The sequence below is a fragment of the Tachypleus tridentatus genome, chromosome 2 (genome assembly GCF_004210375.1).
Source record: "Tachypleus tridentatus isolate NWPU-2018 chromosome 2, ASM421037v1, whole genome shotgun sequence".
Taxonomy (NCBI): domain Eukaryota; kingdom Metazoa; phylum Arthropoda; class Merostomata; order Xiphosura; family Limulidae; genus Tachypleus; species Tachypleus tridentatus.
The window spans coordinates 74,241,465-74,257,721 of NC_134826.1; the positions used below are offsets into that span (position 1 = coordinate 74,241,465).

General features: G+C 32.1%; 1 protein-coding gene across 1 annotated transcript in view; it reads left to right on the plus strand.

The window, feature by feature from the left end:
• LOC143244239 (microphthalmia-associated transcription factor-like) overlaps nt 1-12,889 on the plus strand; it is a 46,641-nt gene extending 33,752 nt beyond the window's left edge. Inside the window, exons 4-8 of the mRNA XM_076488548.1 lie at nt 1,711-1,806; nt 4,397-4,562; nt 6,233-6,308; nt 7,584-7,749; nt 9,057-12,889. Of these exons, the coding sequence (XP_076344663.1) occupies nt 1,711-1,806; nt 4,397-4,562; nt 6,233-6,308; nt 7,584-7,749; nt 9,057-9,473 (921 nt within the window). The 3' untranslated portion in view covers nt 9,474-12,889. The remainder of the gene's footprint in view (nt 1-1,710; nt 1,807-4,396; nt 4,563-6,232; nt 6,309-7,583; nt 7,750-9,056) is intronic.
• Nucleotides 12,890-16,257: the final 3,368 nt, after the last annotated feature.

Consider the following 16,257-nt stretch of genomic DNA (forward strand, 5'->3'; position numbering starts at 1 on the left):
AAGTCCGATTGTCAAAAGATAAGAAATTACGTTTTTATTCGAACACTTGTTAGCGACGTATACGAGTAGACAGACGTGAAGGCCGTACGTGGTTAGTTGGTTTGTTGCAGTTTGACGAAAGAACCTAGAAGTTTCGTATTTAAGTAATTTTAAATTTGTTGAGTGTGTTTAGAGTAACATCACTAGAAACAAGTTACTATAAAATAATTTTCAAAGTGAAATTTCTTGGTAATAATAATATTTAAGAAAACATTTATAACGAGTTCTTGACCTTGAATGTATTGAGTTCACATTTTTAACTTTGAGTTATATGAGTGATAGTTAAATCCTGCTAACGTATTAAAGTAGCCTGAAAGTTGGTAGTGGGTTATGTTGTTCGCTAGCTACGTTGTCTCAACTATATGGCTTCAAACTTAAGGACAACTAACACAAATACGTGAGTATCTTTGCATGAAATTTTAAAACATGCCATAAGGAGAGGTGGGAGGGGATAGCACCTACATTGTGTTTCTTGTTTACTATGATCAGGTTTCTTGGGTTTCACTTGCTGTTGTATGGGTTATGGCAGTCTGTTATTGATACTGTGGCCAGTATCATGTTATCTTTCACTTCTGTCTCTCTCTTTTTTTTTTCTATCCAGGTGTATGATACTTGGAGAAGTGAAACTTCCAAGGAATGTCATGATATCATACACCAGAAACAGAAAAGGCAAATGTATTTTGATTGACACATTTTCAGGGCTTCAGATTTTATTTTTAATAGCCTAGAATACATGGCTTTACTTTTTTGTTTAATACAACTAGATCTTTTTTTGACAGGAATACATTAGATTTGATTTCCTTAGCCCAGGTTCAAACCTGAGATCTCTCACACCCATGTGAGTGTTCTACCAATTCAAGTAAAGAATTAATCTATTGGTGCTTGCTAGTAGGCAGGCCCCTTGTTCTCAATTCATGCCAGGCTCACCAAACTGTAGAGTGGGGGAAGCCAAATGGGATAAAAGAATATTATGATACATTTTTTGTTTGAAATTAAAACTTGCAACAAAAATAATATAGTGTTATAACAATCAGTAGTCCAATGAGTGTTTTGTTATGGGTCTTATGATTATTATTGTTTGGCCAGACTCAAATTAATAGAAAACATAAATGCAATTATAAATTTTTTTATAAAGACAGAACTTTAAGATTAGCCTAGTTGTGCAATTTAACTTGTTTTAAAACTTAATTGATTGGTAGAAACTGTAATACTTATTTAAAAAAAAGGACTAACAGTTTTAGGCTTATCAATGAAAATTAATGTCATTCATACATTTATTTCTAAAAATGTCATGTTACAGAAATAATTAAAAACTGTAGTTTTGGCATATCAAAATGTTATATTTTATTCAAATGTTAAGAAGAAATGAATGTTTGTTCTAAAAGAAAAATAAAATTAATTTTTAGAATTTTGTGCAAAAGAAACTGGATTATTTAACAAAATCCTTTTCTAATAGATTCCCTTAGTAATTTAAAAATATTCAGTTGTTAAATAATGAGGTTGCTTAAAGATGTTAAAACAATAACTATCTTGTTTTTTCAAACCTATTCCTCAGTGTTGGAATATTAATGGATATTTTTATTGCTAGAAACAAAATGCAAATATGTTCCCCATTTTGTAGCTTCTGATATTCATTTTGAATACGCTCATTTTTTGTTTTGTTTGTCTCAGTTGGAAGAATTCTGGGATGATTTTAGTAACCTAGGAACTGAAGTGATGGGGGAAGATCTTCTTGACTTACAACCTTCTCTCAATCTTCCAACAATTGTAGGTATTAGTATTAGCCACCATTTAATGAATAAATTGTATTCAGAAATATCAGGTATACTTCCTGTGTCAGAATAATGAATCACCAACTTTTCAATACTTTGCCTGAGCTGTATCTACAAGTTTATTGCATTAATGAGCATGCTTTATTCATCAGAATGTAATTTCTTTTAACAGTCTTGTATGATTCTTTACTTCATAAGCTGTTACCTTATAAGATGCAAGAAAGAGAATAGGAAATGTAAATGTTTTAAGCACACATTTTTGACAAAAACGTTTTAATTTACATTTTGATGTAAGATTAAGTGGTCTAGTTTTATGAAAATAATTTAATTTTTATCTAGATGATTTATCAGAAGCTGGATTATTGAATGGCTTCTGTGTAGTTGAACAATTTTAATTCAGTTGTAGAATGGCAAGCATATTGAAGGAATTTCTTCTTAACATGTAATGGGTGAGTCTGACAGGTTAAATTAGAGGATAGATTTTTGAAGATTAATGTGTTAGAAAGAAAGCTGCAGTAGAGTTAAACATGATGTTTATTAAAAAAAAATTAACTTGAGAAGCCATTAAAAATATTCAGTTTACATAAGCAAAATATGCTTCTGAATATACAGGAATCAAAACTGTGGTAGTGGATTTGTATCTCTTATCATTTTAAAAGAAAAAACAAAATAAATAAAATTTTAACAAAGAATTTTGTAATTCAGAAACAATATGTTGGAAGAATTACGTTTATTGTCTAAAAGTTGTTGATTAACTTGCATATTCAAGTGCCAGACCTCAAAGTCACTCTGGAAGGGGGCTAATAGCATTTGCCAGATTTGATGACAATTAGTCCAGCAGTTACGAGGACTTGCATGGCCAGGTTGGTTAAGGCATTTGACTCATAATATGAGGGTTGTGGGTTCAAATGCCCGTTGCACCAAACATGCTTGCCCTTTCATCCGTGGGAGAGTTATAATGTGATGGTCAATCCCACTATTCGTTGATAAAAGAGTAGCCCAATGTTGGCAGTGGGTGGTGATGACTAGCTTACCCTTCCCTCTAGTCTTACATTGCTAAATTAGCGATGGCTAGTGCAGATAGCCCTCGTGTAGCTTTGCACGAAATTCAAAAATAAACAAACCAGCAGTTACAAATGGATGCACACACACACACATACATTTGTTAAATAATGGTTAAGATAAATAATCACAGTTTAGTATTAGTCTACAATCATTCCAACTAGTTTTGATCTTTTCTTGGTTTGTCTTGTGAAATTGCATATTTTGTGTCTATTATTGTCTCAGTAACCAGTTTCAATTTTATATAAGCTCCTCAAGAAAACTACAAACTTATTGAATGGCTGTTGGTAAAATATAATACTTGAAATTATCATTGCATCTATAACTCTGGACAGTGGTATAACAACAAAAGATGCCTCCTCCGCACAAAGATAAAAAGTAATTGGGCTTTCAACATTGTCGGCAGTTCATAAGTTGGTTATGACCCCCCCCCCTCCAGTAGTTTTAGGGACATATATTAGTGAGTCTGAGTTGTACTGAAATGATTTAGATTTGAAGTAAGGTACTTAACTGTCTCATTCTGTGTGCATTGTTTTCTTCATTACATTTTTTTAATTACAGTGCAGCTTTATCATGGTTTTTGTGATATTTAAAAGGGTATTTATAATTGTGCATATATATGCATTTTAAATATTATATAGGTTAATTCATATGTACTTGGTTGCTATAAAACTTGTAAAGAGCCAGCATAACTCTATGTGAGGATATGTCAAGGTTAAACTGAATTTACTTTAGAATATTGAGATGGGTCCACAAGTTAACAGGAAATTTGACTGGAATACTTATTAGAAAATAATTCAAAATATTTTAGTGATTAAGTCATAATATTATGTTGAATAGTGAGACTGGATATACAAAGTATACTAGATATATTATAACACTAAATTCCAACATAGTGTGTGTGTGTACTTTACTCGCTATACGGAATGTCTCATTGGTTTTATTAAACTTTGTTAATTGTTTGTGCCTTGTTCTATATTGTCTTGATTTAATGTGTCTCAGGTTGCAAAAAATGTTTCATTCACTCAGAGTGACTAGTTTTAGTCACGTGACTGGCTATTCTCATTACAATGCAGATGAGGTTGTAACCTCTAGATATAATCTAAGTTATCATTGATTTTAAACAGCTGTTAAGAGCTTTAAACAAAGTGCAGTATAGCAGTAATGCCCTCTCGGGAATAAAAGAACAAAGGCAATTGGAAACAAACTTAACAGATTTCTTGACCACATATTACGTGAAAGCTGCATGTATACCCCCCCCCAAAAAAAAAATTCAGAATAGTATTAACATGAGATAGAAATGTATCGTATATTCATAATCAGAAAAGTGTATTCCATATTTAATTATAAAAGAAATAAAAAGGTTTAAAATAATAAATTATTTACACTTTAATCCAAATGAACTGCGCTGTTAATAATAGCTGTACAGATGAACAGCTTTTAAATAGAAGTTACTTGAACTGAAGTACCAAGTTAGAAAGGTGAAGAAATTTTGTATGTTTGACCAATTTGTACTTTCATAGATACCTGGAGCTGCAAATATACTCGACCTGTTTCCTGTTGAACAAGCCAATTCATCAAAATCTTGCCCATCTGATACACACATTAAGGAAGAACCATTATCAGTGGTTAATGACCATTTGCATGCATTGGTGAAAGACAGGCAGAAAAAAGATAACCATAATATGAGTTAGTATATTGGTTGTACACTGTGAATTTTAGCTATGTTTGAAACATTATATAATTATATATTCAGTGTACACTGGTATCATAAAGTGTACATTGATTGGTTGTTTTAATCACCTTAAGGCAGACAGTGTAATAATTGTAGCTTATTCTGTGATGCATTATTTTACACATCCTTACTTTCTGTAAGTCCTAACAAACATAGAAGTTTTATTGTTCTAAGCCTGAGAAGCTATTTTATCAAAGAAAATTACATTTTTAAGCAAGATGATTTTTAACAAAATTATCTCTGTGCTAATATATCTATGAATGTGTGTGTGTGTTTATAAATATTTAACACTGTCATGTTTTATGGGGGCCAGAATTTTTACAGTAGCTTCCTTTGACTTGTTAGCAATTAAATATTAACAGTAAACACTTGTTTTAAAATAATGTGTATTCAAAACAAGTCAGACGTATCTACAAAAAATTTGTTACACTTTTGTTTACCCAGTTGATCTAGAACCTTAAATAATTTGTCTTTTTGTTAAAAGTCTGCACAGGCTGGTTCAGTTACTTTAGAACCCCACTGACAAGACAAATTATTCTTTATCTATGTTGTTACAATACAAACAATGAAACTTTCACTTTAGAAATTACCAATTACAGCTAAACTGGAAATCACACAGTCTAACTTCCTTTTTTTCTCACTTTCACTTGCTTTCCCTAACTTGATTTAACTCTTGTTAACTTGCTTCCTTTTCCTGTGTATCTGTATTGTTGTCTCACTAGAGGGCTAGAAATATCAAGCCTTCTTGTGACAACAATATTCACATAATGAGAACGTCTCAGAAGCTGTGAGTAAAATGATATAAACAATATTACAAAACCCTAGAACAACAATTAAACTACATACACAATATGTGATTCATAGAGTTATTTAACAACACTTGCCATAACTATTGCTTTTAAAATAATTTAAATAACAACAATTAACTTTGCTTGTTTTAATGTTGATGTTTCATTGGCTCAGCTCCCAGTAGTTCAGAAGTGATCTGAAGGCTTATATTGATTGAAAGAAATGGGTTTTAATACTTGTGATGATCAAAGCACAGATTGTGTAGCTTTGTGTCACTAAGTTTTTATTTCTCAAGTTAAAAAAATATTAGAGACAAAAGATTTGCTTGCTACATATGACATTTTATTTTTACTATAATTGTAGCATTTTGCTCATTACTGTTGTATTAGAGTACCATAAAAAGTATATATGGTTGTACTTAGGTAATAAACTATGATATGATGAAGTGATAAAGACATTGTTACATTTAACAAGCATGATGAAATACAGAGGCCATGAGGAATATTAAGTGGTCTCTACTTGCTGTTCCATTCATTTGCTTGAAAAAATCATTGTGTGCAAAAATAACAATAATTTAAGAGGCTGGAACCTTCATAACAGCCTTCTTTAAATTATCAAAATGTGTAACTTTTTTTTTCATTTCACTGTGTTATACCAGATTTGCAAAATTAGTACATGTCTGAGAGATTAAAGTTACATGAGTTCACATTTTACATGAATGTTTGGTAGGATTACATTATTTTTACATAAATTTTATTGCTTCAGTGTTATTTTTCGTAAAAATAAGGTTTATTTTTCTGTACCGCATTTCTTAAAACTTGTTTTTGTTGGACAGTTGAAAGACGTCGGAGGTTCAACATCAATGATCGAATCAAAGAGCTTGGAACCCTTCTACCAAAAAACAATGACCCGTGAGTAATTTGCCCCAGAGTAAAACACATGAAGAGTATAAAGTTAAAAATTAAATCAACATTTAAAATGCAAATTAAGAATATTATTTGATCAATTTGGCTAAAATATTTGTTGTCCAAAATTAAGAAACTACATGTTCTGGTAGCTATGCTTTTTCATTGTCAGGTACTGAAACATGGAGAGACTTTTAATTTTTGCTGTCAACCAAATAAAAAATCTTTATTATTCATTTTAAATGTTTATCCTGTTTTTAATTTTTAAGTTATTGCACCAGCTGTCTTGATTGAAAATTATACAGCTACATTATTTCCAAATAAGTGTTTTTCTTGACTTTTTAGCAATATAAATGTTGATTTCAATTTCATGTTCTCAGAAATTTGGAACTGTTTTTCCAAAAACCCTGCAAGGACTATGCTAGAGGTAGCTAACAGCATTGGTTTGCAGTGGGTAAGGCTACACAGTGAAAGACCAAGTGTTAAGCTGTTGACTGCCAAGTAATTCAGCTGCTATGGCAGCTACTATACCATGTTTTTTCAGCAAAATTGAGTAATTTTTAAAACAAAGGAAATAAGCAACAAATACTATTTTTTCTCTAATCCAAACTTATAGTAGTACACAAAATGAAGAAATATGTACAAAACATGAAACAATAACTCGTCCGTGGCACTGTGTTACCGATCGGCTTGGACGGGTTATCTTGTCTACAGCACTGAACAGGTTAATTGACCCTTAAATGGCAGGCATCATCCATTGATGATGCTATCTACAACATTCCTGCTGTTTAAGGGTTAATACCATTGTTGTCTGGTAGTCGATGGGAAAACATGTCACTGTAAAAGTGGTTTGTCAAGAATATGACATTGGAAGGAGGGGATGCTCCTCCTGGTGACGAATTTACCGACTTGCACCTCTTTTTTTTTCTTCTTTTGCTTGGTTGGATGAAACCTGGTTATTAAGTGAAATAAAAACTAACCTGAGTACTTATTGCTGATTTAATTTTAATTAAACTAGTTTTAGTTAGAAGTGTTGTCATGACTTTTTAAAAATTGATTTCTCTTTTAACTGTTAGAATTTAATGACCTTCAGGTGGGAGGATACAAGATTTATAGGTGGTGTATAGTAAAACAAAAACTGTTACATGTACATAAATGATTGAAACTTTCAAGCTATTCAGATTTTTCAATTGGAAGACTTTTCATGCACCTTTTTTTAGTTCATATTTGTTATTTTTTATCACAGTAACATTTGCTGAATCTCGGGTATTGTGGTTTCAGGCATTTTGATTTGGTTCGAGACCTCCGACAAAATAAAGGTACAATTCTCAAGGCAACTGTGGATTACCTGCGCTGTTTGAAAAAAGAAGTTTGCAAAATCCCTCAAATGGAACAAAAACAGAAACTGCTGGAGCAGCAGAACAGGAAGCTTCTTCTCAGAATACAGGTTTGTTCTTATTGAAGTCTTAGTTTATGTGGTTATCAGGCAGAATACAGGTTTGTTCTTATTGAAGTCTCAGCTTCTGTTGTTATCAGACAGAATACAGGTTTGTTCTTTTGAAGTCTTAGCTCCCATTGTTATCACACAGAATACAGGTTTGTTCTTTTGAAGTCTTAGCTCCCATTGTTATCACACAGAATACAGGTTTGTTCTTTTGAAGTCTTAGCTCCCATTGTTATCACACAGAATACAGATTTCTTCTTATTGAAGTCTTAGCTCCCATTGTTATCACACAGAATACAGGTTTGTTCTTTTGAAGTCTTAGCCCTCCTTGTTATTAGACAGAATACAGGTCTATTCTTATTGAAGTCTTAGCTCCCATTGTTATCGCACAGAATACAGATTTGTTCTTATTTAAGTCTCAGCTTCTGTTGTTATCAGACAGAATACAGGTTTGTTCTTATTGAAGCCTTAGTCCTCACAGAATACAGATTTGTTCTTGTTGAAGTCTGAGCCTATGTTGTTATCAGACAGAATACAGGTTTGTTCTCATTGAAGTCTTAGCCCTCATTGTTATCAGACAGAATACAGGTTTGTTCTTGTTAAAGTCATGACTCCCTTTATTATCAAACAGAATATAGGTTTGCTCTCTCTGAAATAATGACTGAACTATGTAGTAAATAATTGTTCTGAGGTGTTCTGTAAAATGACCATAAGTAAGCTAAGATAAGTATGGTTAGCGGTAAGTTTATGGACTTTACAAGATTGAAATATAGGATTCCATTCGTTTCAGTGGACAGATTGCATAGATTCCAGATTTTAGCTGTGTACTAAAACAAATAAAGAAAGCTAATTATTATATTGAAACAAATAGTTAGTAATCTCAGGAAATCACATTTCAATATAATATTTAATTACTTGATATGTTGTTGTTTTTTTTAGACTAAGTGATAGGTGGTATGTGTATTTTTACTCTAACTATGTATTAATACTAATATTGTACAAATGTTTGTAATAATAATATATAGATATATTTAGTTGAATCATAGTTTGCATGCCTAAGATAATATTATGTAAATACCCAAAATAAAACAGCACCAGCTGAGAAAAACTGATAAGTTACAAAGTGTACAAGGCTTAAGTATATGGTTTTGTATGATAACTTGTGAAAAGGAGAAAAAATGGTCTGAAAACACTCTTAATAGATTGAGAAGAACATTTTCTTACATATCAAAGTTAAGTAAATATAAACTGGTGGAAGTTCACTGTTATGTCTGTTCAGTTTAAATTTATTTTATTCTTTCACATGTTAGGAACTAGAGATTCAGCTACGTTCTCACGGTGTGCATGTCGCAGAATCCACTTGGCAGCCATCAAAACAAGAGGACCTCAACTCTCTTATTAAACAGGATCCTCTGCCACCAACATTGCTTATCAATAATCCAGGAACTGTCAATGTGTATTCCCATCTTGACAAGAGGAACCATTTGTCTACACTGGACATGGGCTTGCTAGGATTGAATGTCAAGCAAGAATCGCAAGTTAGCCCTGCTCCTAGTCCAAGTTCTGGGCTAGGTTCTCTACAGAGTGCAAGCCCATGTCCTAATTTTGGCCAGTATGATGATATAATAATGGATGACATGCCTCCCATAAATAATGACCCTCTGCTGTCTTCTCATCATATAGGAGATGAAGCCCTCTCACCAGATCACATGGAATATCTTCCATGAATAGTGACATCAGACTAATCAAAGAAACTATGTCACTGATTCATCAATAACTGTGAGAGAAACCAGTCTATAAATTTCAGATTTAATGACAAACTTCACAAGTTATTGAGATGACTTTTTGTATTTTTTATTCTTGTTATCTCATAGATAAGATAGAGAAGACTTTATGGTATGTACATTGCAAGTCTCTGGTTGAGAGGTAGGACTATGTGTGTGTGTGAATTTAGTTCTTGTGACATTTAACTCAAGGTTATCACTGGAAATTAGGAGATTCATAATAAGAGAACAATGTCAAAATTTCTTGGATTCTCTGTTCAGAAGAGAAAGAACACTGGATTATTTTCTACGATCTACACACGTAAATACGTTTCTTTGATTTTCCAAGATGGAAAGTACTCTAGCCTATTTTAATAATATGATTTTGTTATTGTGTTATGAGAGATTTAGAAATGTTTTAATAAATAAAAACGTAATTAATCAAGGTTATTAATATTATTTTAAAAGAGAATTCAATATAACATTATACTTCTAGTTTAGAAGTCAAACAGAGCGCTGGTCGGAAAGTAACTTTTTGTCTGGCTTTATGATCATGTAATGCTATAGAGTTTTTATCTATATCAGAAAAAAAAATGGTATATATATATATATATATATGTGTGTGTGTGTGTGTATAAACAGTGACATAGGCAAGCCTTTAAAGTTGCCTGGTGAGTACCACCAGGGTATGCTCACATTGCATATAGCACTGTGGTCTGATCCCTATTGCAAGTAAGTATTCAGAACTTGCCTGTGACTATGGCCAATGAAATGCATAATATTCTAGCATTGGTTTGTGTGTTATTACATAAGTATAGCAGTATTTTATAAACAACTAACCAAATTATCCATTTTTTGTATATGCAGCATTTATCTTATAATTTCAGTGATGAACTTAACTGTGTAATAATGCATGATTTCATCAGCTCCTTGATTATTTGTTTTCACTTGCATCACTTCTACTGAAACAGACTTATGTGCTTCAGTTCCTTAACTGGTAGAGAATTTATCAATTTTAGCTTGAGCATTGGCCAAGCACACAGCCAGACTATTCTTATCTTTGGCTTCACCACTGTCTACAAAACACTTCCAACTTCAGACTGTAAATTACAGACATTCTAGCCATATCATATCCAGTCTTTTAAGCAGAAAGTGTTTAATGTTAGAGTAAAGCAGATACCTTAATATCTGCTGTCAATAACTTGTAAATAATGCTTGCCAATATATTTTCCTGTTCCCATAAAAGTACCTTGTAAATGTATTGATACTCATTAAAAAATAATTGTGGTTGATTTACTTAGTTATTAATAAATTAAGTATAAATCTAGACTGTTGCCTCATGCATGTTCAGAAACACATATAAAGATAAGCTACTACTAAACTGTGATTCTCATGTAAGTAATTTGTCTCTATTAAATGTCATCATTCCCCAGTATTTACTCCTGTATTTCTAAGAATGTTTAGTTGTGATTGCTTCTAACTGATTATTATAAAATATCGTTATTTGTTAGCATGAAATAGGAATGTACTTCTTCAGCTGACCAGTACAGTTGTATGAAGTCTTTTTTTTTTCATCTGTGGTTGGTTATTGGGTCGCAGGTTGAAACAGTCATCAGTTTTATGGTGATAATTTGTGAAGTACACATTTATAGAATGTTTGGTTATCATACATAACTTCTGAGATTTCTATTTAATTTTAATAATTTAAATTTTGATCTCTAATTTCTTTAGCTTTTCCACTCCTGTTCACACATGAAAACTAATATGGTTAGGAGGCAACAGAACTAACATGAGCAGAAAGCAACAGAACTATCATGTCTAGGAAGCTAAAGAACACTTCTAAGCCTTAAAGCATAATTTCATTCACAACTGTGTAGCTGTAAAGACAAGCTAATGTGTTGTAATACAGTTTTAGTCTGTTTTTCAGCATCTGCCAACACCCCCCAGTGGCACAGTAATATATCTGAGGATTCTCACTGCTAGAAATCAGGTTTTGATATCCATGGTGGGCAGAGCACAAATAGCCCATTTTGTAGCTTTATACTTAATAAGAAATAATAAATCAATCAGCATCTACATGGAAAGGATTAACACGTCTCATTTTTAAAAATTAATAATCATTACTTGAGATAGAGTGGACATGGATCAGTTTGGTCCTTGAAGAGCTATACTGTGTCTGAAGACATTTATAAGATGTACTTGATAAAGGGTTAAAAACTGTAATCTTCCTACCATGATGAGTTTTATGCACTTGAATAATTTGTGCCAATTAAGTAAACTATATGAAAAATAATAATTTGTTTTAAATAAGAAAAAAGATAATGAATTATTTGAATTTACTCTGTGTTAACAAATATATTTATTCAAACCATGTGTTATTATTTCAGTGTTGAGTGTTATCAAAGTTTCAGAGCACAGTCTGAGTTTTCAGTGCTTAACTCTTTCACTCCCTTGGGTAAATGTGTGCAAACTTTATAGGATTACCATGAGCACATTATATAATCTCTGTTTTAGTTTAAAATTACAATATTAAGTAAATGTGCTGTTGAGTAGATGCACAATTAAATTAGTGCAATGGTTAACTGAGTGCAAATTGATTATTTACACACACAAAAATAAAAAAATATTGTTATTATTAGAACTTTGTACCTAAAACTAAACCTGGCAGTGAAAGTGTTGATGTAAATAGAAATTATAACTTGGAACATTGTTGGTAAATTGAAAAATACTGTTTAATTAATGCAGTTTTCAAAAGATAAAGTTTTATTCAGGGTATAATTGAAAAAATTGAAAAGGTGTTCAGTTGAGTGAAGTGGACCTGTTTTTGAGAACGAAAAAAAAAAGTACATGTGAACTTAAAAAATGATAAGGCAGCTCAAGTAAGTCCTGGTACTAGTGCCACCTTAAAAATAAGTTTGGAAGCTAATATCAAGGATTTTTGGCGTGCACCTGACATGGCCAGGTGGTTAGGATGCTTGAGTTGCAATGCGAGGGTTACAAGTTCAAATCCCTGCCCTTGGCATGTTTAAATTCTGCAGAGAACCTGAAATAATAATTAGGCCTGGAATGATATTAGTCGTATGTTCAGGTTGTTAGGAATTTAATTTGTGATACATTGTAGTTTACAACAGTTTAGAATTACAAAATGTAATTCCGAAGTTGTTGTATTTGAAGATGCCTTTTAAATTAAACATAGGTTAGTTCGAAAATAACTTAAAAAAGAGTCCAGAACAAGTTGAAAATTTGTCTGCACTGAATCTTTCCAGGTGGGACAGCGATAAGTTAAAAAAAATCACAGCTAAAATAGAGTTTGAATTCCTAAGTGAACAAGAAACCTATTGTGTACCTTTACAATAAAAACTGTTTGAGAATAATCCACTGATGACTGCTGTCATGTATTATAACTTATCCTAGACGAGCCCACACTTTATTATTGTTACGTACGCATTATAATTTATGTCGGACGAGTCTCCAATTTATTATGTTGTGTATTATTTTATATATTTTATAACGATTTCAAACAGCTTGAACTGAGTTAAATTTGTAATTTTAATTTAGAAATTGATTGAATACGATATGTATCAAATGTATGATATATGCCAACGAGATTGATACAATTTTCCTTCTTAACACAAAATATATTTTAATATACAAACAACAATACAATTTATAATAACGGTTGCTACAAATAATTATTTATAGACGAAAGTTTTACAAACAATAATGACTCTTCTATCCGACTTGAAAGTGAATATTTTATCGACGTTTCACGATGAGCGAATTAATTCTGTGTTGATATTATAACACTTAATGGCTTTACTCACGCCGTTATCAAGCTGACTTTTCTCCGACGAAAATATATGATGTCCTCGTATACTGATGTCTGAACTAAATTCACTGAAGTTAAATGGTTCATGATGTTCGAAATATATAAACGCACATTAAAATAAATCCATAATAGGAAATCTTTTAAACAGTACAATAAGCAAATTCGTTATATCCAGCTGTAGAGAACAGACCAGATTTTCGCAATACACATTTGACACTGTAAGTTATGTGCATTTCTAAATATATATTAAACTGAAACAAACATAGATATTTAAATATATAGTATTAAATTTGTTACAGTATAATCGATCAGTACAATCCACAAATCACTCAGATCTATGTGACTGCATTTACAGTCCTCCGCTTGGAGAGCGGTAAGTCTTCGGATTTGCATCGATTAATATCAGGGGTTCGATTCCCCTCGGTAAGCACACCAGATAGCCCGAGGTGACTTTACCATAAGAAAAACTGCATTTACATAACTGTTTTCTAGTACATATTACGATCTTTCATTTGTTCCTCAGTTTTTATGTTTTTAAAATAATTCTCGAGACATCGTGAAGGAATACTGTAACATATTCATTACATTTGTGTAGTTTTTTGTTATGTTTTTTTTATTTCTGTAAGATGAACAGGTAATACAAGTAAGTATTGGAGCTGAAATTTCAGAAGACCACACACACACACACACAGGTACAACCAACTGGCTAAATAGATTACCAGTCTATAAACATGTTTATATGATTCTGCTATTTCACAGTATTTCTAATGTTGCAGTTTAGTTAACTTCAGATTTTTTTTGCCGTATAGTCGAGAAGATAGGAAGAAATGTTTACAGTCATTGTTCCGCAAGATGGCGAAAATTTGAAACTAGTTGGAACTGCTCAGAAATACGATCTATCTAGCAAGGTTTATTTGTTGCTTGGTACAGTCAGCCACCTAGATGATATTTTGGGATCACAAAATTAGTAACAATATATAAGTAATCTACAGTTACTAATTCTGTTGTTCAGACGATAATGACATCTTGTTGATATCAACATTAATTCTTCCAACAGTTGTAACCAGAGTTTATTTTACAATTCTTTATTGATTATTCCGATTACAAAATGTTTACGTTGCATTTAAACTAAATGCTCAATTCTTTCCGATAAGATCAGAAACAGCGGTATGACAAGAAATAAAATTAAAAGAGGATCATCGTATGTTACAAACAAGTAATAAAAGTGTTTTTAATAAAGTATAAGGCTATAATACAGTAGTGTGTCTGTCAGTTAGTCAGTAGATACTAAAATGATGTCACATTGAAAAACGCTTAACGTTGTAATTTAGTTTGCCCTCACGTCAATAAAACGTGCACGTACTATAAATCACAAAAAGAATTGTGTACTCTGTAGGTTACAAAACTTGAGCAGCAAGAAACCGAAATATTTGTTACTGTTAATTTTGGTTTAATATACTCTTGAAACAAAACACTTTGGGGACTGCGCAAGTACCCCTAATCAAAATGCCCTTATATGAGAAAAAGAAAAAACAACACGTAGACACCCAAAATCTTGTCATAAGCTTATTGGCGATAATAGTCTAGATTTTCACAGCGCTGTTTATTTAGTTGGAGATGTGCAGTGGCGAATTTAAGGTTTTGTGGGCACCACATTCCGTGTAATTTTATGTAGAATAAAATTATCAATGGGCCCCATTAAGACCCCTGGAGCTGAGCCCTTACATAAGTGCGACACTGGAGACGTGGGTGCGTTATAAGAATGACGATTAAACACCAGTATTAAGTTAGAATAGCACACGGATTCGGGGGAGAAGGTAATTGGATGCCTTCTTTACTATTCCGTAACTTTATACCTGGTATGACCACGTGGCTAGGGCGCTTGGCTCGTGGGTTCGAAATCTCATTACACCAAATATGCTCACTCTTTCAGCTGTTATTATAATGTGACGATTAATCCCACTATTCTTTGGTAAAAGAGTTGGCGGTGGGTGATTATAACTAGCTGCTTTCCGTTTAGTTTTACACTACTAAATTAGAGACAGATAGCGCAGACAGCCCTCGTGTAGTTTTGCGCGAAATTCAAAATACAAACAAACCGTAACTTCAAAAGGAGTATGCTAGAGCAGGTAGCCCTGGACTTGGTTGGCACAAAATTCAAGCAAAACAAGCCTAAATAAAGGCGTTTTTCTTCAATTTGATATTTATTTTTAGTGTTTTATTTGTTTTATTTTTGTGTACTTTTTAAAAATGTAATTAAGGAACTGATCCAGTTAACTTTCATTTTAGTTGTTTAGTATTTAGTGTGCAGAACCGTGGGTCCAATGTTCGGTACCGGTACTACCAAAAACAAATATATATATATATATATAATGCAAACATGGATGCTTACCTTTTAAGAAGCTAAAGGTATGGTACATTGCCACATAGATTTATTTTATAATTCAGTTTTCTTCTATATAAACATACATATAACTGGGACTTGAGTCATCATGAATACATTTTACATATAATATCGTGAAATATATATAAAAAAATTAATTATACATAAAAAGAAGATGACAAAAACCCTACATATATTAATGAAACGGTAATGTAGCGGCAAGGATCCGATTTTGGAGGTGGAGCTTTCTCCATAATAAGACAAAACACAACCTTTTTTTTATAACTCTGTTGTCTACCAATATTGAAATGGATGATGATATAAAAATATTTTGTCTTAAGTCTTATATTACCATGTTTCTATGGTAACTGACTCCATAGATGTAGCAGCAGTTTTTTATGGCTAAAAGGGCCGATAAAGGAGTTATAATCTCTTCTCTGTAAACTTGTTGCTACATAAAATTTTGTTGTTTTTTAATTCGGTCTATATACTTCAATTATTCTCTATATAAAAACAAACAGCAATTGATTTGGCTA